Here is a 21615-nt window from a genome sequence, read left to right on the forward strand (position 1 = left end):
TATTTTTTTTAAAAAGGCCCAGTAAGAAACAAAAAACATTTACAGCTCAATTAAAGTGTTCAGATCAGGTTTAGTATAAGTTTATATTATGCTTCAAACCTTTAAAACACAAAGTGTCCGCTCCTTAACAGTTCGCCGGAGAACAACTTGGGTCAAAGTGATGACAGTCGCGGAGGGAGGAGTTTTCCGTTTAAATAAAGTGCAAAGCTTTTGCGTTTGGACGGGTATAGAAAAAATGGAAGAATGGTCGACCTATCAGAGAAACATAATCTGGAAAGAGAAATTCGTGTTCAGACGTTTTAATCAACAGTTAAAGGTCCTCCTAGAAACTGATGTTGCGAATTAACTGAGTTTTTGATCCATGTTCTTGTATATGTCCCTATCACATAAACATAAAAATAAACAAATACATTTGCCTCATAAAATGAGGCACAAAAAATGGCGGTAGGACTTGGCAACCACCATGGACGGCACTCTCGAAACTAAGGACGTGTTACGCCGGTCTTAAATTATGCTGACCCAGCGTCAGGTTGTAAACGGCTTAATTTTATCAAATATTTTATTTCCGTTGTAATTCACTAGTTTTTAATTAGATTATTTACATGTCCTGTTAATTTCAATAAATCTGTGTTGATTTCTGTTTTATTTTGAAAGGAGGTTGTATTTCCGCTCTGCCTCCGCCATTACGGTTGACTTGACGCAGCAGATGAATTAACAGTAAAAACACGCAGCCCAGCTGAGCAGCAACAATGCGGTGTGAGAAACACCCACAACCCGGTGGGCTGGGGCTCTCTCTGTGTGTCTGTGGGTCGCGGTCACCGGCGTGGAAGTTTCTGTGGCTTTAGCTCGACTGTACGCGTCGTGGGCTGAACTTTGTTGAACTGCTGGACGCTGCCCATGCGGAGAGAGAGCTGATCCGGGAGAAGAGGCGTTTTCCCCGCTTTCTTCGACGGTAAATCAAACCCTACTGGGGGCGGACGGTTTGTGAGCCAGCCGAAACGTGGAACGGAACACAATGAGACACCTGCCATGATCGACTTGGTGGAAAGTTGGGAGCGACGGCGCATTAAAGGGATATCCCGCAAAAGTGATGTTTTTGCAGCGTAGTTCAATTTACCTGTGATTCATTGCTACAGACCTACTGATACCGATATATGTGAGGTGGCCATGGAGGAGCAGGGCAGCGAGATCACGGACATGGAGCGGTGCTCCTCCCCGGAGGAGTACGGGCTCATAGTGGAGACCTCCCGCCGCCGGGTGAACCCCCCACTCAGCGTGGTGTGGACAACCATGCTCTACTGCGCAGAGTTCATCACCGCCTGCATCCTCTGCAAAAGTTACCACAAGTCCAACGACGTGATCTGGATGAGCTTCACCATCACCTTCATGCTGGTTCCCGCTGTGCTCATCCAGCTGACCCTGACCTTCATCCACAGGGACCTGGGTCGGGACCGGCCGCTGGTTCTGTTCCTGCACCTGCTGCAGCTTGGACCGGTCATCAGGTGGGAAACGGGGCGGTTCTTTAAAACGCTGAACATGATGCGTCTGCTGGTTGTTCTGGGTTTTAAACTTTTACAATAACAAACTTGCATTAGTCGCCCAGACCCACTAATCTGTTACTAATTTATTCTGACAATAATCGATTAATCTGATGAAAAATTGGTTTATTCTGCAGATTTTCTGTTTAATCACTGAAGCAAATACACAAATGAGCATTAAAAAATTCAAATTCAAAATACTTCATTGATTCCCAAAGTATTTCAGCTTTTCCGATGTTAATCAGCTGCTTCCTGTTGTAAACCACCCTGTTTCTATGGTTACACTTCACACCAAAACAGCAAAATATGAAAAATGTTGACAAAAATCTGTCCAACTACCCAGAATCCAAAACAAGAAGAAGCGGTTTCCAACCAAACGTAATATTTCCTCCAGAAAGGGAGGAATAAAATTTTGAAAAAGAAAAAAAAAATCTCAATGAAAGTATAGATGTATTCCAACGTGCTGCCTCTCTGAACGGCGTAATTCTAGAATAATGCAAACATTGAACATGTATCTGCTGGTTATCCTGGGTTTTTTTTTTTTTTTTTTTACTTTTTGAACAACAAACTTGCATTAGTCCCCCAGAGAGTCACTAATGTGAGCTCAGCCAAACCAGACTTTAAAATAACAGGAATGTACTCTTCAAAAGCCCCCTTAAAGTGTGTGTACAATGTATATGAATTTGTAACTGCAACTAACAACTTTCCTGACAACTAATCAATTAATTGGATTTAAAAAAAACAGGCACATTCTGCAATTTTTCATGTACCCTTTAACCCTTTGTATACCAGATTAGAATGGTATTAAGATACAAATAATAATTAATATGCAAACTTTGAACATGCATCTGCTGGTTAATCTGTTTATTTTTTTACTTTTTGAACAACAAATGTACTTAGTCGCCCAAAGAGTCACTTATCTTATCTCTATATCACTATATGATATTTCAAACTTCCTATAGCTCAGGAAATTTGAAAAATAACCAAAATAAAACATATATAAAATAATAGAGAGTAGGGCTGGAGCTAATGGTTATTTTAGTAATCGATAATTCTGACAACTAATCAATTAATCGGATAAAGAAAATTGTCACAAGCCCTTTTATGGAATGGTAGAAATATATTTAAGTATGCAAATGAACATATAATCAAATGACCTTTTTGTGTCTGTATTCTCCAGTTAACAATAAATCAACTACTAAATTTGTTGATTATTTCAATTAATTCATTATAATTAACTCAATTAATCATTTCATAAAGCAATTAATCGTTTAATAAATGATTAAAAATGTTAAATATAATGTTTTTTTCAAAACAACCAGAAAAAAAGATTCAAAATAATTTGTGAACAGATTTGAACAGAACAGAATAACCACATTGTGAATCAAATAAACAGAAAACAGGAATGATGTGTTCACAGGATGGTTTAACCTCAAACTGAATCTGTGCTGGTTTCCCAATTAGATGAGCAGCTGGGGGCTTTTACACGTCTGATTTGCCTCGCTTTGTTTTGTTGATTTGATGTTTTTATCATGATTGGATTTTTCCAAAAATTATTTGCAAAGACAATCTAAAAGAATTTGCCAGGATCCATGTAAAGTGTCTGGTGAAACTATTTGCATTTCAACACATGGCACAAACCTCAATGTGCTTTTTTTCCCTGAGATGTAGGTGACAGAAAAACACAAATTAGTGCCTAAATATGAAGTGAAAATAAAGAAAGCCATAGCTTGAATTTGCTGACAAGACAAATTTTCATTCACTCCAAGAGAATGTCAATAAAAAAACCCTAAAAGGTAATATCTTCAGTTTGCCATAGATCATGTAGAGGATACAGCAAATGTGTGGGAAAATGTGCCATATAAAAGCATATGTATGTGTTAAAAGGCCTAGCCAAAGCTCAGGTCTAAATTCAATTTACTTACAAATACTTTATTTATCTCAAAGATAAATTTATTGTCATTACCCATTCACATATCTTTAAGAGTCGTTGTGGATGGTGATACTGTGATCTCCTGTAGCAGTCAAGCTTGCAACGAATCTGAAGAAGCCTCTGACCCAAGCAGAGCTTCAACACATTTGGTCAGCTGGTTTGACCTCTGTATGCGCTGCACAATGGCTGCTGGAAAAGCCAAGAGTTTTGTTGTTGACTTAAAATTAAGAAATCACTTTCTGCATTTTTGTTGGTTGTGCATGAGGCTCTAATTATGCTTCTCAAAGATGTACGGATTGTACAATTGTGCATCTGTTTGCAGCCATTTTCTCGTGAGTGTAAACGTTGAGTTTGGGGCGTGGCCAGCAGCACCTTATCTGGAAGAGACCCAAAAACAGAACTGACCAGAGTAAAATCTCATTATCTAAGAATAATTTTGTGAAACAAATGTAAATAACACGATTTGTACTGCTCTGTTCTAGGAAGCACAATGGATCACCTTTAAAAATTGGTTTAATGAAGGAAAATGTAGCTCATGCTATTTATTCTTCAGACTACTTATACTGCTGCTAGTAATTTTAGTAGCATTGCTACATTTCTACAATAAATTGAGAGTTTGAGGGAGCATCCTGTTGTCCTCACTGGACAGCTTCCACTTTCCATTAGCGTATCATGGAGGTTAATGGGAGACGAGTGGATGTAGAGAGCATTACGGCCCGGCAGGGTCATCTTAAAGACCTGACAGGATGCTGCTGAAGTTTTGTTTTTTAATGATCCATCATCATAATAACTTCCTGTGAGCCATTGTTCCTGCAGCAGATAACAAACCAGATGGGCTGCAGCGGCTCTGAAAACAAATCTACAACAACACCGAGCATCCTGCATTAAGAAAATTATGGGGTTAACGGTTCATGATGGTCTGAATTAAAGGCTGTGCAGCCTCTTTTTTGACAGAGTAACCTACATAGCTCCTCTGTGTCCCAGTAAGCTGTCCTTCATGTGTACAACCCACATATTTCTGTCCAGGGGCGTCCAAACGTTTGGGAATTAGGGCCAAAACTGTCATGTTGAGATAATTCAAAAGCTTAATACAGTATCTTTACATAATTAAAACTGTAAAAATGCATTACTTGAGACATGTATTTTTTTTATTTCTTCAGTAATATACTAAATAAACTAGAGATGAAAAATATATTGGCACCAGCATCGCTATTGGCTGATAAATAAAACTGGGCCAATAAGAACAACACATTTATTTTCATCTGTTTTGTGCTTGTGGAGGCAAGTGACCAAACAAAATCATCCAAAGGGCCTCAAATGGCCCCCAAGCCACACTTTGGCCATCCCTGATATAGACAGCTGTCTGGATCGGGTTTGCTGTATGTTGATACTAAAGTTACATGATTTAAGATTTTATTGAACAACGTTCTCTGGAGTAATAAAAATAAGGCCGAAACGATTAATCATGATTAATCGATTATTGAAATGATCGTTAAGTCTGTTGCAGTAAGCAATAAATCAATTAACTGCATGATCAATTAAAATGAGATCAATAATTTCCAATTGCATGATTGCTTTTCTTGCGTCTCTTTCTATCAAAAAACTGGATGACGACAGTCTTCATTCGTCTCAACTTTTTTAAGGATAATTTTGTTTACAGAGAATTCAGTGTCCATTTTGTTTGTTGTTTCTGTTTTGTTTTAAATATTTAAACTATTTTCCAGTTACAGACTTAAATATTAGTTAGAAATTAAGGTTTATTGATCTTTGAGATGGTGCGGTTGCATTATTACGCCATTACTATTTCATTACTTGGCAATGGTCTCAAAACAACATTATAATTGTTTATCACAATAACTTCTGGGATAATTTATCGACCAGCAAAATTTGTTATTATGACATGCTTAATAATCGTCAACAGATTTAGTAAAGTGGAGAATAAAAACTCAAAAACGGGCCATTTGCTGAAAGAACAACTCACTCAGAGCAGTAATTTGGCCAAAACTGTTCAGAAAATAGGTACGTTTTGAATTTAAGATGAAAAACCTGATTTGTTTGTAAATATTTTCCACCTAGAACTCAAGTGGCAAAGTTTTGGCTGGTTCAAATTCTGTAAAAAAAATTGTTACGCCTGCCCTAATTGGACAGCAAAATGAATGTGTTGATGTTAAATCAAGCAGAAAAGCCTGAGCTTTTCACATGTTGATGTAAAATATTTTCTTTAGCTGCAAATGGATCCTTAGCCACAAGTGGTTAATCGTACTGCATTTCAGTCAGTTTATTTTTCCCTATTTAAAAAGGAAATGTATTTGTTTATTTGGATCTGATGCATTTCTAACATTGTATAAAAAGGCTTAAGTGTCTAAATGAAAAACCTGATGAATGTTTCAATGTTTTTGTCCGATTAATCATCAGAATAATTTATAGAATACTCGATTACTAAAATAGTCGTTAGCTGTTGGCATAAATAAAACATTTTTTCACTGTAACCATTTCATTGTTCACTCATTTTTAGTTTAGATAAGCATGTATTATATTAAACATATTGTCTTTTGAGACTTTTATGCTCATAGTTTTGGTTTCTGGGAGCTTTAGATCTGAATTTTGACTGGAAACTGGAAAACGTTTCTTCTCTTGGGTTTGTTTTATGTTTGCTGGTTTTGGTCTGGTTCCAGTGAAGTCTCAGCTGTTTGACACATGGCCTCATTTCTCATTCTAATGCTGCCTGTCATGATATGAATAGCTTTACATTTTTCACATTTTGTGACATTACAGTCACAAACATTGATGTATTTTGTTTGGATTTTGTGACATAGACGGACTGAAAGTCTTTCTGATCAAACATCTTAAAATGTCATGGTTTGTTCAGATTAAATTTTGCAGTCCATTTTGTAATACCATTTCTTCCTCTTTGCAATCTGTCAAGTCAAACCAGACTTGTTCGTGCCTTTTCCTTGTTTTACTGCCTTGAACTTTAACATCTAGGAGTGACAAGTGGGATGTTTTGCATTTTCTACACTTTTAGTTTCTTGTGCAATTATCTTAGCACACTTGAAATAAGACAAATCTAACTATTGGAGGTTGTTTTAAAGTAATTATTCATTAATATTGGTTAAGAAATTAAGATTCAAGAGGTTGCCATTAATACGTAGAAAACTGTCTTTGTTACAAGTGGAATAAAATGCTAGTGGATCTGGTACTTTTTAAATTAAATATTAAGGACTTGCTGACTTAAAAAAAACCTACATGTTGCTAACTAAGTTTTGTCTTATTTCAAGTGTACTAAAATATTTTCACTAGAAACTACTTCAAAAGCAGAAAATATTACCAAGTATTTTAGTCTAGTTTCTAGTGTAAAGATGTTAGTACACTCGAAATAAGACAAGCAAGACATTCTTCTCTTGTTATACATGATCTGCCAGTGGAAATATTCTATTTCCATAAATACTAAGGACTTATTTACTTAAAACAAGCTCCTGTAGTTTGCTGAAAAGTTGCTTGTAAATGAGTTTTGTTTTATTTTAGTTGCAGTAAGATATTTGCACTAGAAGCTAGAGAAATACTTGGTAAGATTTGTTGTTTTTGCAGAGTATGAGCTGCGTGCGCTCTGACCTGGGGTCGAACTTTCCGGTTCATCCACTTTTGGGAACATCCACAACTGTTACTAATGAGTTCATACCTGGGGAATCTCTTTCTTGTGGCATCCAAATGTTTTGAAAGTAACCTTTTTAAACCGTACCAAACCAAAAATGCAGAAACAGCCGCTCTTCTGCGATCAGAACTAGTTGCTTTCGCTGTATGCCCACTTGCATGAAGCTTTCAGGTCAACAAACTGCCACAGCTTCTGCTTTTTCAGGGTTTACACTTGCTGCTGAACAGCTAACGTGGTGCTTTTATTTCAGAAACGCAGCAGCTGCTTACACTCTGAATTTCTGTGTAAATAGTAGTAGTAAAGGGCACCGTTTTTCCTGACGGCTTCTGCATTTTATTTCTGTTTTTATTTTTCAGTTTGGAGTGGATCATGGGTTGTCATTTGTCTGAGGTTGTGTTTGCCTAATGGCATGATACGGTAATGTCCACATGATTTTCATGCTGAGTCATGATTTAGAATGAGTTAGTCACCAAGATCAAGGTTTCTGTCAAACCATTTCTGCAGATTAAAGTCCGAAAAGTCCTCCTGTGTGGAGCAAAGAGTAACACACAGGTGCCCCTCCCACACGTATTGCTGTGCTGCTACACCTTTCCCTCGGTTACAAAATAATTTGGCCTTTTGAACAGAGAGGATGATGGTATGGAAGCTAAAGCAGTGCCTTCAAAGTAATATTAACTTGTTTTACTTAAAACATTTTGAAATTCTGCATAATGCAGTGCTTGTTTGTGAAATGAATGTTACATTTTTACCTTTTTTCCACATAAAATCTAAAAAAGTACCGTATTTTCTAGAATATATTCACACTTTTTTCATTGTTCTGCTTGACATGTCACCAGCTCATATAATTAACATGATCCCACTCATAATTAATAATTTATAAATGAACATGACTTGTTTTATGTGTTTTTCCTCTTTATGGTGCAACTCATAATCTGGAGCAACTTTTAGTCCAAAATATACGGTAAATATTTTTCTACAACCACCTTTCACTGCACAGCTGGAAGTATTTTGGATTGAATTTATTGCACTTTCTTAGCCCAGTTAATGTGAAAACATGAACATTTCCCACAGATTCTCAATTTGATTTAGCTCCAGATTTTGACTAGGCCATTCAAACACATGAGTATACTTTCATCTAAGCTGTTCTATTACAGCTATGATTGTCTGCTAAGGTGAACTTCTACCCCATTCTCAATTGTTTTTCTCTTACTGAGGGACAGCATCCCCACAGCATGATGCTTCCACCACCATGTCTTAAGCTAGGTTCACACAGCAAGTCTTGATGCTCAATTTTTTTCTTGATGTTTGTTGATACTACTGAATGATGTGACCACAATTAGAGGTCTGTGTCGTGTATCAACCCAAAAGCGACTCCAAAATGCACAGAAGAAGAACTTTGATGCCACAGCGGCACATTGTTTCCAGAAGTAATAATGGACGGAGCCATTTATGGATCGATTTTAATGTTTATTCACCAATGAGAGCCAATGATTTTGTCACAAAATCATAACGAGACAAAGCTGGTAAACGAAAGCACAACGTTTTAAAAACTGCCGTTTCTGTAGGGTTGGACAATAAACCAATAACTTTAGCTGCTCAACCAGTGACACATATGGCAACAAAACAGCAGAATGTTTGATATTCTTCATAATTCAGTGCTTCTTTGTGAAATTAATGTTAATTAAAAAAAAAAATCACACGAAATTTAAAAAATAAAATCTATTTGAATGCTGTATTTGCCAGCACAGCCACTTCATCCACCTGCTACTCTGGACATGCACACCTATTTTTCTTTTTCATATTCAGATTTTATTTCTTTATTTTTGTGTCATTACATCAAAACAATATCTTATCCTGTGAACTTCTTTACTGGCAATGGCAATAAAAATGATTCTGGTTTAACCTTTCACAGCCAGCTGAATAAGTTTGGTGGAGTCAACTGACTCTCTCACTCTTTGGTTACCTAGCAACTTGCTCATTCTTTGGTTACCTAGCAACTCTCTCATTCTTTGGTTACCTAGCAACTCGCTCACTCTTTGGTTACCTAGCAACTCGCTCATTCTTTGGTTACCCAGCAACGACCTGCTAAGTAGCTGACACAGTTTGCCTTATACCTGCTTTAAAATAAAATTTAAAAAAAACGGCGTAGAGTGAAAACTGTGGATAAAACAGGAAAGTTCAGGTCACTGACCTTTTAGTTTCAGTATTTCAGATAATTAAAACAAAAAACGACTCTGTAATTGTCTATTGACTGATATTAACCTTACTATTAACAAACTGTGAAAAGAGGCTTGTGAGAGCCGTGATTCACACATTGGGGTATTTTTTTATTTATTTAATTGTTTATGGGCAAAATGAAATGATTTGGCTTACATTCACCTGCTGTGTGAACTTAACCGTACAGATATGTTAGCGTTGCATTTTGTCAACACGCAGCAAATCAAACTGAGCTCCTCCAAAATGATCACAAACCTCTTGACTGATTCTCTCATTAAATTTCACAAGATTTATTTAGCTGTGTCAGAATACACAGGACTGAAAGCTGATTGTTCTGTCTTTTAAAAACAAAATCAAAGTGATTAGATTATGTTAGCATTTTTGGTTTGCTCTTTTATCAAATTGCATCTGATATTTTTGCATGCTTGGTTAGAAAAATGCTAAACAGTTTTATTTTTCTAGCTGTTTATGTTTTGCTTCATGACGGAGGACAATCATGTAAGTGGCTCTACCTGTTTCTGCGGCTGCATGACTCACATAGGAAGAAAATCTGCTCCACTTTCTGAACTTTGGTTTGTCAACAGATTAATTTACATCAATGCAGTGAATTTACGGTGCTGTTGGGCGTAGTCGTTAAAACGAGGCAAAGAGTTCAACCTGCGAGCTGAATTTACGTTTCAATTTAGATTTAAGATGCGTTTTTATGTTTAAAGAGCTTAGCTTTGCTCTGTTAGCGATCTGAGCTTTGAAAGGGAGAAATGTGAGTTTGGACTTTGTGACAACAAGCAGAAATATTTCCTGACTCTGTATTTTTGATTGATATCCATTTGAGGGAAAACGTGGGCTGCAGACTTACAGTTCCCACTGGAGTCGGGCCAGAGACGGTTCGGCCCAAAGTTCACAGTCATTCATTTACACGTTGGAGATAAAGCTGCATGGACCTCCTGACGGCTGCGGCGTTCAGCATGCGTGGCGGCGGCGTCTGCTGCGGCGTTTAGCAGGCGTGGCTGCGGCGTCTGCAGCTGATATTATTATTATATATTATTAAAATATCTGGAGCTGCAGGTGATGAGCAGCGATAAGTTGATCAGGATTTATCAGGATTCAAATTGTTCATCCTGCACCAGATTGGCAGAAATTAACGTCTTTGTGTTTACACTGATTATTGATTATTGATCAGATTGAAACTTGATACAAACAGAATAAAATCAGGCTGAAGGTTGATCTTTCATCCATCCACCCATTTATCCATCCATTCTATCATCCGTCCACCATCTGTTTACTATCCTTCTGTCCATCTCATCATCCATCCATTTTATCATCCAACCATCCATCCATCCGACCAACCAATCATATCCTGTTCTTTCAATTTTAAAAATTTTTTGGGGAAATTTTTAAAGTCCATGACTCTTAAATTCAGACTTTATTAGTTCTGTAGGATTTATTCTTGATAAGTGAACATCTAATGAAAATATGAGTCTGGAAAAATGTGTGTGTCTAAAATCTAGTGCAGGTGCATCTGCTGGGTGTGCACTCTTCTTCTCTTTCCTGCACTCCTCTTCCCTCTTTTCATGAGCGCTTTGTCCTTGGCAGCGATTTTAAAGCCGCTCTAACACAAAGCAGCTTTCCGTCTGTGCCGCTCTGCTCTGTTTGAGCACAGCTTTAGCACTTTCAGTTCAGGAAACCCGTGTTAAGATAACAGTGCGCTGCGATCTGGCCCTTCTGCTCGATTAAAATCGCCTCTGCTGCGGTTCGGGGCCCTGATGGGAGGCTTCCTGTGTGACTCTGGGATGGTGCAACTCCTGACTGCTTGTGGCTGCGCAGACAAACACACCATATCTGCTATCAAACAAGGAGTTTCAGCTCATAATGTTTACAGATAGCAACCGGATACAGCTATACATTGGGCAGCATAAGCCTTGGGGGAACCAAGATGGCAACCAATGGGAATTTAAATAAACGACTTTACTGTTGCTGTTGATCTGAAATCTGAGCTTGTGGGTGGGTAAATCCTGCTCTGACTTGTTCTTCTTTTTTCTGAGTAAATTACATCTTGAGACATAATTACAGTGAGCTCAAGCTAGTCTCAGCACGCAGTTTGTCATCTGAGTGTCAGTGAGCCTGATGGCGAAATCTGAGGAGAACAGAAACAGGATGATCGCGCTGCACTGCAAAAACACAAAGAATTTTTGGTCTAGTTTCTACTGAAAATATCTTGGCACACTTGAAATAAGACTAATATAATTTACAAGTAACTTTAAGGAAAGAATTAGGAGCTTGTTTTAAGTTAATTCCTTAATATTGAAGAAAATGTAGTACGTGAAATAATCTGCCACTGGAACAAGAAATTTCTTTCTATATTAGAAGTTCAAATCTACAACCTGAGCATTAAGGCCATACTATAATAAATAAATAAAAATAAAATTACATAAATAAAATAGTATCACGAGAATAAAGTCATATTTTGAGAATAAACTCAGGAGAATAAAGTCATATTGCCAGAATTTAAAAAACATAATAAATAAATAGAATAAATTAAAACTAATACCAGGATAAAGCCATAATAATATCAGAATAAAGCCATAATATTAAGAGAATAAAGTCACAATAATATCAGAATAAAATCACAATAATATCAGAATAAAGCCATAATATTAAGAGAATAAAGTCACAATAATATCAGAATAAAATCACAATAATATCAGAATAAAGCCATAATATTAAGAGAATAAAGTCATAATATTAAGAGAATAAAGTCACAATAATATCAGAATAAAATCATAATATCCCAATAGTCAAATTTCAAGAATAAAGTTGTACTAAAATAAACATAAAATGAGAATAGCCATAATATGAGAATAAAATTATATTTTGAGAATAAAGTAACAATTTATGTCTGTTCTCACATTATTTAATTTTTTTTCCTATTATGTGACTTTATTATTCTAATTTTATTATTTTATTTTCTTAACTCGTCCTTAATATTCTGTTGTAAACTCTGTTGTCTTGTTCCAATCTACTTCACTCATGTCTAGCACTTTTTTAAAATTAATATTAGGTAATTATTTACTTATAACAGTATTCTATATTTTGCTGAAAAATTACATGTAAGTTATTTTTGTCTTATTTCAAATGCACTGAGATCTTTACACTAAACGCTGACTAAAAATCCTTGACAATGTTTTGTGTTTTTGCAGTTTAGAGCTGCTGAAATAAAACTGCTGTTTCCTTTAACATTTCAGGACATTTGTGGTGTTTGAGCTTCTTCTTCTTCTCTGGTCTGTTTCAGTCACAGATGGGAACAGACTGCATGTGAAAAGTTGCAAATGAAGAGCAGCGGCCCACGTTTCTGTTTATAAATCGATTCAGCGGCGCTTTAAAAATCATCACATTTGTTCTGACTAATCCACTCGTCTGTCGCTGCATTGCCTTCGCTGCGTTGCCTTCGTTGCGTTGCCTTCGCTGCGTTGCCTTCGTTGCGTTGCCTTCGCTGCCACACCGAGTCCCGCAGGTTTCTGCTCACAGAATATAAAAATGGACGGCCTGCTGGGTTTCTGGTTTTAGTCCAGTGGAAAAGTCTGGAAAACCAAATAAGGAAGGAAAATATTTGTAATTCCACATGTTGTCGTCCTTTCTTCCTGCTTTCCTCTCGCCCTTCGTTTATTTCTTTCTCCCTCTTTTCCTTTCTTCATTTCTTACATACTTCTTTCTTTCTCTGTACCTTCTTTTCTTTTCTTGCATTTTTTCATTCTTCTGTCTCGTCTGTTTCTTTTCCTTCCTTCTTTCTTTTGCTCTCTGTCTTTATCTTATTTTCACTCTTTCATTTGCTCTTATTTTCTTTTCCTCTCTTTTTCTTTTGCTCTTTCTTTTTCTCTTTCTGTCTTTCTTTTGCTCTGTGTCTTTTGCTTTCTTTCTGTTTTTGTTTTGCTCTTTTTGTTTTTCTTTTTTTGCTCTTTCTTCTTTTGTTCTTTCTTTTTTTCCTTTGGCTCTTTCTGTTGCTTTTTCTTTTCTGTTATCTTTATCTTGTTTCTTTGTCACTCCTGACTTTCGTTCTTTTTCTTTATCTTGCTTCTTTTGCTTCTTTCATAATAATATATCATTTCTGGGAAGACGAACACAGATTGGTTAGTCTGGAGAGCAGGACTTCAGCTTCAGATTACAATTTATCCATAAATATCTGATGGGATTGGATGTTTATTGGAAACCAGCAGCCAGAGTTGCCGGATTGAGCAACATGTTGCAGTGAGTTATCACTTTTACATCCCACATTAAAAATGATACAACTGAATTATGGCTTTTTGTTAGGAAATAGAAACAACTTTTCTAAATGTAAGCGAGTTTCACCGTTTTTCCTTTTTGTTGTTGGAATATGTTTATAAACAATGTGGAGTTTATTTCTTTTCAGTGGTTTTTATTTTGGTACAGGTTTTACAAAAAAGCTTGTAAATGTAATTAAATTTTTTGATAGGATCAGCAATGTTTTCCATCTATATTTAGTAGAAGAAATTAAATAAACAATGTTGCAGAGAAAAACGTTGACACAATGTTCATTTTGATGGTTAAAAATAGAGTAAAAGTTTCTGTGGTGTTTTTAAATGATAACCTGACAGAGTTTTTCTCTCTGGTGTTTTAAAAATGTTTTTTGTTCTGTGGTTGATGGACAGTTAGTTTTTAACTCTGTTTATGTGAAAGTTTCTTAGAATGTAAAACTCTGCATATTAATTGAAATATAAATGTGCTAAAATTAAGAAAAAGATTTCTTTTGTGCTTTTTTTGCTCTTTTTTTACTTCTCTTAGTTTTTTCGCTCTTTTTTCTTCAACTCTTTCTTTTCTCTTATTTTTGCTCTTTCGATTTTTCTAACATGTTTTTGCTCTTTCTTTCACTAATTTTTTCCACTATCTTGTTCTGTTTGTCCTCTCTTTTGCATCTTTCGTTCGCTCTTTTTTTGCTCTTTCACTCTTTTCATTCAATTGCTTTTGCGTTTTTTGTGCTTCTACTCTTGTTTTTATATAGGAATATCTGTCATAAATAGGTTTTGTTGCATCACAGGGAATAATAGTCACCTTGCAGTTGAGAAGTTTGTTTCGTCCTCTGCTGATTGTCGATGTTCCTTTGAGCAAAGCACTGGTGCTAAATCTGACCACCAATCCATGTATGAATGTGTCTGTGAGCTGCTTGAAGACCGTTCCAGTGCAAAATAGTTTTGAGAAATTGGTCTGCCTAGCCTGTTTTTGTCCTTTTTGGTTGTTTTTTCTGTAAAACTCTTGATCCATATTCCTGCTTGCAGCCGGTTTAGTTTGATCGATCTTCCTGCTTGCAGCCGGTTTAGTTTGATCGATCTTCCTGCTTGCAGCCGGTTTAGTTTGATCGATCTTCCTGCTTGCAGCCGGTTTAGTTTGATCGATCTTCCTGCTTGCAGCCGGTTTAGTTTGATCGATCTTCCTGCTTGCAGCCGGTTTAGTTTCGGCTGTGAGTGACTGTAAACTGTGTGTAAAGATTCTTGCTGAAGCAACAGTGTCTGGCGGTGCATTCCTGCACGGCGATGTGAGATTTAGTGCTGCAGGGAGGATCTGCAGAGGGGCTGAGGTCATGAGCTGAAAACGCAACTCCCAGTAGTTTAAGTTGAAGTTTATTTAACTCACTTTTTGTTTCTGTTTTATGTTGTTTTAATGGTCCAGGCGGAAAACTTGCTTCTGACACAATATGAGGGCTATTGCGTTTTTCTTTTTGCTTTTTACCTCTTTTGATTCAACCTTTTTTCTCCTCTTGCACAGGAGCACATATTTGTGTAAAACCAGTTTTTCTGTCTGTATGAGCGACACCCACCCCAGAGACCAAACAGAGAGCATTTACCTTGCAAACGTTAAGGCAGCCACACCCAGACGTTCTCCGTTTGTCCTCCGACTGCCCTCTGCTGGAGCGTTCACTGGAAAAGTTTGGTTTGGCCAAGATTTACAATGAAAGGCCTCTTTGTTATGACAAATGTGTAACTTAATTTCCTGTACGGAAAAATCTGTAGCCACCGTTGATGAGTACAGAGTAACCTTTAGCTGGCAGATATGCTACTTTCTTGTAACAAATATATTTTTACTTGCATCAGGGTTCTTAAAATAATTGGAAATGTCTTGATTTTAAGGTTTGGAAAGTGCTTTATTTTTTATATAAAATAATTAAAACTGGACAGTTTTGTAATAAAGTGCAATCTAACTTTTGATTGAAAGCAAAATTTGGAAAACATTTACAGTTGAAAGCAGATATTTTACATTTTTCTCTCTGCTTGTAGTTAAATTAAACTAAACTTTTATTGTTTTAGGTTAACTAGAATTACCAAAATTATTTATATTTGCTAAATGCCAGGAAATTTTTAATTTTTTTTTTAGAGATTTAGATATTGTGTTTAATCATTTAATTTGAAGGTTATTTATTTAAGACGATTTGTTTTGATTGTTTCGAAGCATTGAATATTTTTTTATTCCTAGTGACTTATAGATGTATTGTGCTGTGTAACTGAATTAAAAGTTGGCTTTTGTTTTATACGTTATTGAAATTTTTTGTTAAATTAGTGAGACATTTCAAAACATAATTTTGTTAGATTTTATTTTATCTTGTCCCTGCTGTAAAATGCCGATACATCACAAGATATTGTTAATAACGGTGACAAATTATATCACAGTAGTGAATTAAAAAAAAACAAATTAGTCATCCAGTAGATCTTTAACTCCATATTAAAAGTTGGTACTCCTTTTAAAAGTCTAATTTTCACTGGAGAAAATGCATTTTCAGAAAAAGGCAAAAAAATTCAAGTCAACAAAAGAAATCTTGCTGAAATTTAATAGTAAGACTGTCAGCTGAAAACAAACTGATTTCCATAAAAGACAAATAAAATACTGGAAGAAGCATAATTTCATTTTAGTTAGAATAACCCTTAGCTGAAAAAGGATAAATTAGCTGAAGTTGAAGTAAAAATAGCTGATATAAAAAGCAGAACTGTGAGCTGATCGACTGGAACAGCTGGAGGAAGCCGGTGTTTTCTCAAGCACTGCAAAAACAAAAAGTCTTTACCAAGTAATTTTCTCTAGTTTCTTGTGCGAAATAAGAGAAGTGTACTAATTTTCAGCAAGGTTAAGGAGCTTGTTTTACGTAAATAATTCCTTAATATTGTTTTTTTTTTAAGTACACATTTCATTGAGGCTTATTTTGCTTTTATTGTGGGAAAATATCTTATTCAGCACTTTTTCACCAATATTAAGAAATTATTTACTTATAACAAGCTCCTGTAGATTGCTGAAAAGTTACTTCTTTTGTCTTATTTCAACTGTACTAAGATATTTGCATTAGAAACTAAACCAAATATACGTGGTGAGTTTTTTTTTTTGCTTTGAAAACCTTTACAAAAAGCTGGACTGAACTTCAAAATCAAATATCAATTATTCATAATTCTCTAATAATTCAACATCTTAAAAAATCAACAGCTTTGAATTGGCTAACTGCATTTTTATCACATACCCTAAAGATGTTTTTTGTTTTTAGATCTTCATGATGTAATCTTAAGAAACCTTCCTGTAACTTTTAACATGATGTTGCCCCCTGCTGGTGCTCACGCTGTACTACACTCTGACCTCCCGATGCTTCTCATTCTTCAGGTGTTTCGAGGCGCTGGTGATCTACTTTAAGGCAGGCCAAAACGAGGAGCCTTACGTCACCCTGTCCAGGAAAACCAACCTGCAGAAGGGCCGAGAGATAGAGCTGGAAATCGGGCAGACGGAGCGGACGCTGGCCACGCACCGAAACGCCTTCAAACGCACCGCCGTCATCCAGGCCTTCCTGGGCTCCACTCCTCAGCTGACGCTCCAGCTGTACGCCACCATCCAGGAGAAGTACATCCTGTCTGACAGACGTAAGAGATGCTGGTTTATGCCCTCCTTTAGAGCTTTCTCTTTTTGCAGAAATTACATTTTGAGTCTTAAATGTACAGTATATTTTGGGGCATTTTGAATCTCTGATTTGTATTTTTATACGTTTATTTAAGAAAAATAAGTTGACATTAAATACGTTAATCACAAATCTTAACTTTAATCTCATATTGTACGTAGTTTTTGTTTTTCTCGCGGGACTTTACTGTTACGTAAAACACTTCCACTGTATGGAAGGCCATATGGGCCATAAAACGCCACTTTTACCAAACGTTTTAGCTAAAACGTCACACAAAAAAACACCAGTTTATGACTTAAGACACCAAAATACTACAAAAGTACATTGAAAACACAGTTTTTATGCAGTTGTAATGACGAAAATAATTAAACACTGGTTTTCATTCAAAGTGGCGTTCAATTACCAGAATAAACACCGTAATTTTCACCATTCAGAAGGTAGTTTTACAACAGCATAAAAAACAAGGCTTTGAAGGAATTGTTGCAGTATTTTACAGAAAATTGTTTTTTATGTGGCTTTTTAGCCAGATGTGTGGTAAAAGTGTCGGTTTGTGACCACATGGTTATACAAAAAGTTCTTAAAAAGTATCAAATTTGTGTTGGGAAAACTTGCAGAAACCTTATAAGTTTATGTCTGGTTTTATTTACATTTGGCTGTAAGACTGAGTTCTGCAAACATGCTGATATTAGTATATGTCATGATTCATTCACAGTTTGTATACATAAGCTTTATTGCCTGAAACTGAGAGCGAGCTCAGTCTTTTGGGAGAGGCCCCGCTTTGGCCTGAAGGTGGCGCCAGAGCAGGAGTTAACATTGATCATTAGTCATGAAAGGCATGAGAATTATTTGATTCAGTCATCATCACTGTGAATGCATACAGGAGGGTTGGATGGATGGTTGGAACCAACCCAACATTCACACCAATAAACACATTTAAATCCTACTTCAAAGCCTCGATTCAACTCTAATTAAACCCTACAGTCAGAACAGGACTGAGGTCAGGTGGTTTGCTTCCTGTACTTTGTGCGCCTTGGTGACTAATGCCCTGCTGGGAACCAGACACACCTGAGTTTATATGAGGCTGATTGAGGTCAACCAGCTTCTGATAAGATCTGAACCAGTTCAGGATGCTGCTCCAGTGGAAAGTCAGGGAAAAATGAGTCAAGTTCAACCAAAAGACATTTGATCTCAGTGTTTCTGCTGCGGCAGTGAGGCTGGAAACCTCACCTGGTTCAGGAATGTTTAAAGGTCTGGAAAACTGGAACGCTTTGGGAAAAAGTTTCTGCTTCCAGACTCTATTAACCAGCGTCTATCCTTCCTCTCTTCCATTTGTCCTTCTTCCTTTACTGCATCGATCTGTCCATCCATCCATCCATTCATCTCTTCTGGTTTTCATATTTAGTTTCATATTTGCTATAATCTGATAGAAATTATCTGTAATTTCCCTTCAGAAACGGGTGTGTGATACTCCAGGTTATTCCGCTACGGTTGTGTTAAGCTCTCTCTCCTCTCTGCAGTGGCGTTGATGATCATCACCCTCATCTCCATCACCTACGGCGCTTTGGTCTGCAGCGTCCTCGCCATCCAGATCACCTACGACTCCATCAAGGTGCGGCTGCGGCCCGCCGCCTACCTGTGCATGGTGGTGTGGCGGGCCCTGGAGATCACCACCCGGGTCACGACCCTGGTCCTGTTTAGCACCGCCCTGACCCACTGGGTCATCCTGGTGGGCGCGCTCAACCTGCTCTTCTTCTTCTTCCTGCCGTGGGCGGAGTTCTGGGCGCGGAGAGGCTCTCTGGCCGAGGGCGTGGAGAATAACCTCTCCAAGCTGGGCACCGCCGTGGTGCTGTGCATGTTCACACTGCTGTACGCCTGCATCAACGTGTTCTGCTGGTCGGCCGTGGAGCTCGACCTGGCAGACCAGGAGCTCATCGACCGGAAGCAGAGCTGGCTCCGCCTGGCGCTCTACTACTCCGGCCGCTTCCTGGAGAACTTCGTCCTCATCACACTCTGGTACTTCTTCAAGTCGGACTTCTACCAGTACGTGTGCGCGCCGCTGGTGGTGGTGCAGCTGCTGATCGGCTACAGTGTGGCCGTTCTCTTCATGCTGCTCTTCTACCAGTTCTGCCACCCGTGCAGGAGCCTCTTCAAGTTCAACGTCCACGATTGCCTGCACTGCGTCTGCTGCCGGCGCCGAGCCGCGAGCCGGCGGGGCAGCATGCCGCCTTCCTACTCCACCGCTGCCACCATGCTTAAGGAGGAGCCGCTGGAGCTGCTGGACCCTCAGAACTGCCTTCCTCCAGACGGCGCCGGGCCGCTGGGCGAGCGGGAGTCTTTAGCCTGACAGGAAACGCACCAAAAACAGGAGGAATGCTGGGAGAAACGAGACGCTTAGGCAAATCTGGAAACAAATCAAGTATTTTGGGTCAATTTCTAGTGAAAATAACTTACTACACTTGAAATAAGACAAACCTTACTAACATATAACGCTAAAGATCAACTTCTTAAAGGTATTTGATCATTTTCTGACGCCAATTCAAAATTATGTTGCATTTTTTAGATGTTGAATTATTGAAGATTATTGTTGAAATTCAGCCACGCTTCTTGTAAACAGGTTTGTTCACTGTTAAAAGAAAATCATACCAAGTATTTTTGGTCAAGTTTCTATTGCAAATATCTTAGTACACCTGAAATAAAACAAAACTAACTGAAAAGTAACTTTCCAGCAAGATACTGGGGTTTGTTTTAAGTAAATAAATCCTTAATATTGATGAAAAAAGTACTGGTTCCAGTGGCAGATTATTTTCATTTATGATTTTATATAATTTATAAGTAAAATAATCTGCCAGTGAAACTAGAACGTTTTCATCAATATTAAAGAACTATTGACTTAAAACAAACTCCTATTTCTTGCTGAAATTTAGCTTTGTGTTATTTTAAGTTGACTAAAATATTTGCACTTGAAGCTACACTGCAAAAACACAAAATCTTACCAAGTACTTTTGGTCTATTTTCTAGTGCAAATATTCTTAGTACACTAAAAAAATAAGACAAAACTGGCTTGCTTGTAAATTTTCAGAGAGATTTAAGAGTTGGTCTTTCGTAAATAAATCCTTAATATTCATGAAAAGGTGTAACAAAACAATTTTTCTGCAAGTACAAGGCTTGTTTCTGCCCTGCACTGCAAAAACACAACATCTTACATTTAACTAACATTTAAGAACTCAACCTCTACTAGATAATGTTTTCTAATGCCAATTCAAAATTATGTTGCATTTTTTAAGATATTGAATTATGAGAGAATTAGAAATAACTGAATAATATTGAAGTTCAGCCTTGCAAAACCAAAATCATACCAAGCATATTTGGTCTATTTTCTAGTGCATATTCTGCAGTACACTTGAAATGAAACAAAACTATCTTACAAGTAAATTTTCGGCAATACATAGGAGCTTCTTTTAAGTGAATCCTGCCTAACTTGTTGATGATCATTTCTGAGACAAAGTTTGTTTTAGAGTAAAAAGTCACTGGAGATTTCTGAGCCCACTTCACTATGACAGTAAAATACAACAAAATTAAATAAATAACATGGTTAGGAAAAGAAAAACACTTTTCTTCACCAAAAATATATTACTTATGATATAAGACATAAATTTGTTTACTTAAACTAAAGACTTTTATTTAAGTCAATTTCTTAACGTTGTTTTTTTTTTTAAGTACTGGTTCCAATTTGTTTGACTTACATTTTTCATATTTCATAATAATTTTCATCAATATTAAGAATTTACTTACTTAAACCAAGCTCCTATTGCTGAAAGGTTACTTCTAATTTAGCTTCATCTTATTTTAAATGTACTAAAATATTTTCACTAGAGGCTACACTGCAAAAACATAAAATCTTACCATGTATTTTTGGTTCAGCTTCTAGTGCAAATATCTTAAATCACTTGAAATAAGACTAAACTAACTTACAAGAAAGTTTTAAGCAAGAAATTAGATTTTTGAGTAAATAATTCCTTAATATTGATGATAAAAAGCTAGTTCCCCTGTCAGATTATTTCACTAAGACATCTTTATCATGTTATCAGTGAACTAATCTGCTTTTCATCAATATTTTAAAAATATTGATGATAATATTGATGATATTTTAAAAAGTATTTACTTAAAACAATCTACTAAATCTTGCTGAAAAGTTTGTTGTAATTTAGTTTTATTTTATTTCATGTGTTATAAGACATTTGCAGTAGAAAAAGAACCAAAAATATTTGGTAAGATTTTGTGTTTTTGCAGTGTATGAACTTTCCTAGATCATGATTACGCCACCAAAGAATGTCACACTTGG

The 21615-nt window shown here is 36.7% G+C and overlaps 1 protein-coding gene across 1 annotated transcript; it reads left to right on the forward strand.

The window, feature by feature from the left end:
* The first annotated feature begins 615 nt into the window (after positions 1-615).
* On the forward strand, positions 616-19971 carry xkrx (XK related, X-linked). The gene is made up of 3 exons (XM_023328972.1): positions 616-1502; positions 16985-17238; positions 18791-19971. The coding sequence occupies exons 1-3, from the start codon at positions 1168-1170 to the stop codon at positions 19615-19617; spliced, it is 1416 nt and encodes a 471-aa protein (XP_023184740.1). The 5' UTR covers positions 616-1167; the 3' UTR covers positions 19618-19971.
* The last annotated feature ends 1644 nt before the right edge of the window (positions 19972-21615 follow it).

Source organism: Xiphophorus maculatus, chromosome 23 (assembly GCF_002775205.1).
Source record: "Xiphophorus maculatus strain JP 163 A chromosome 23, X_maculatus-5.0-male, whole genome shotgun sequence".
In the NCBI taxonomy this organism is placed as follows: domain Eukaryota; kingdom Metazoa; phylum Chordata; class Actinopteri; order Cyprinodontiformes; family Poeciliidae; genus Xiphophorus; species Xiphophorus maculatus.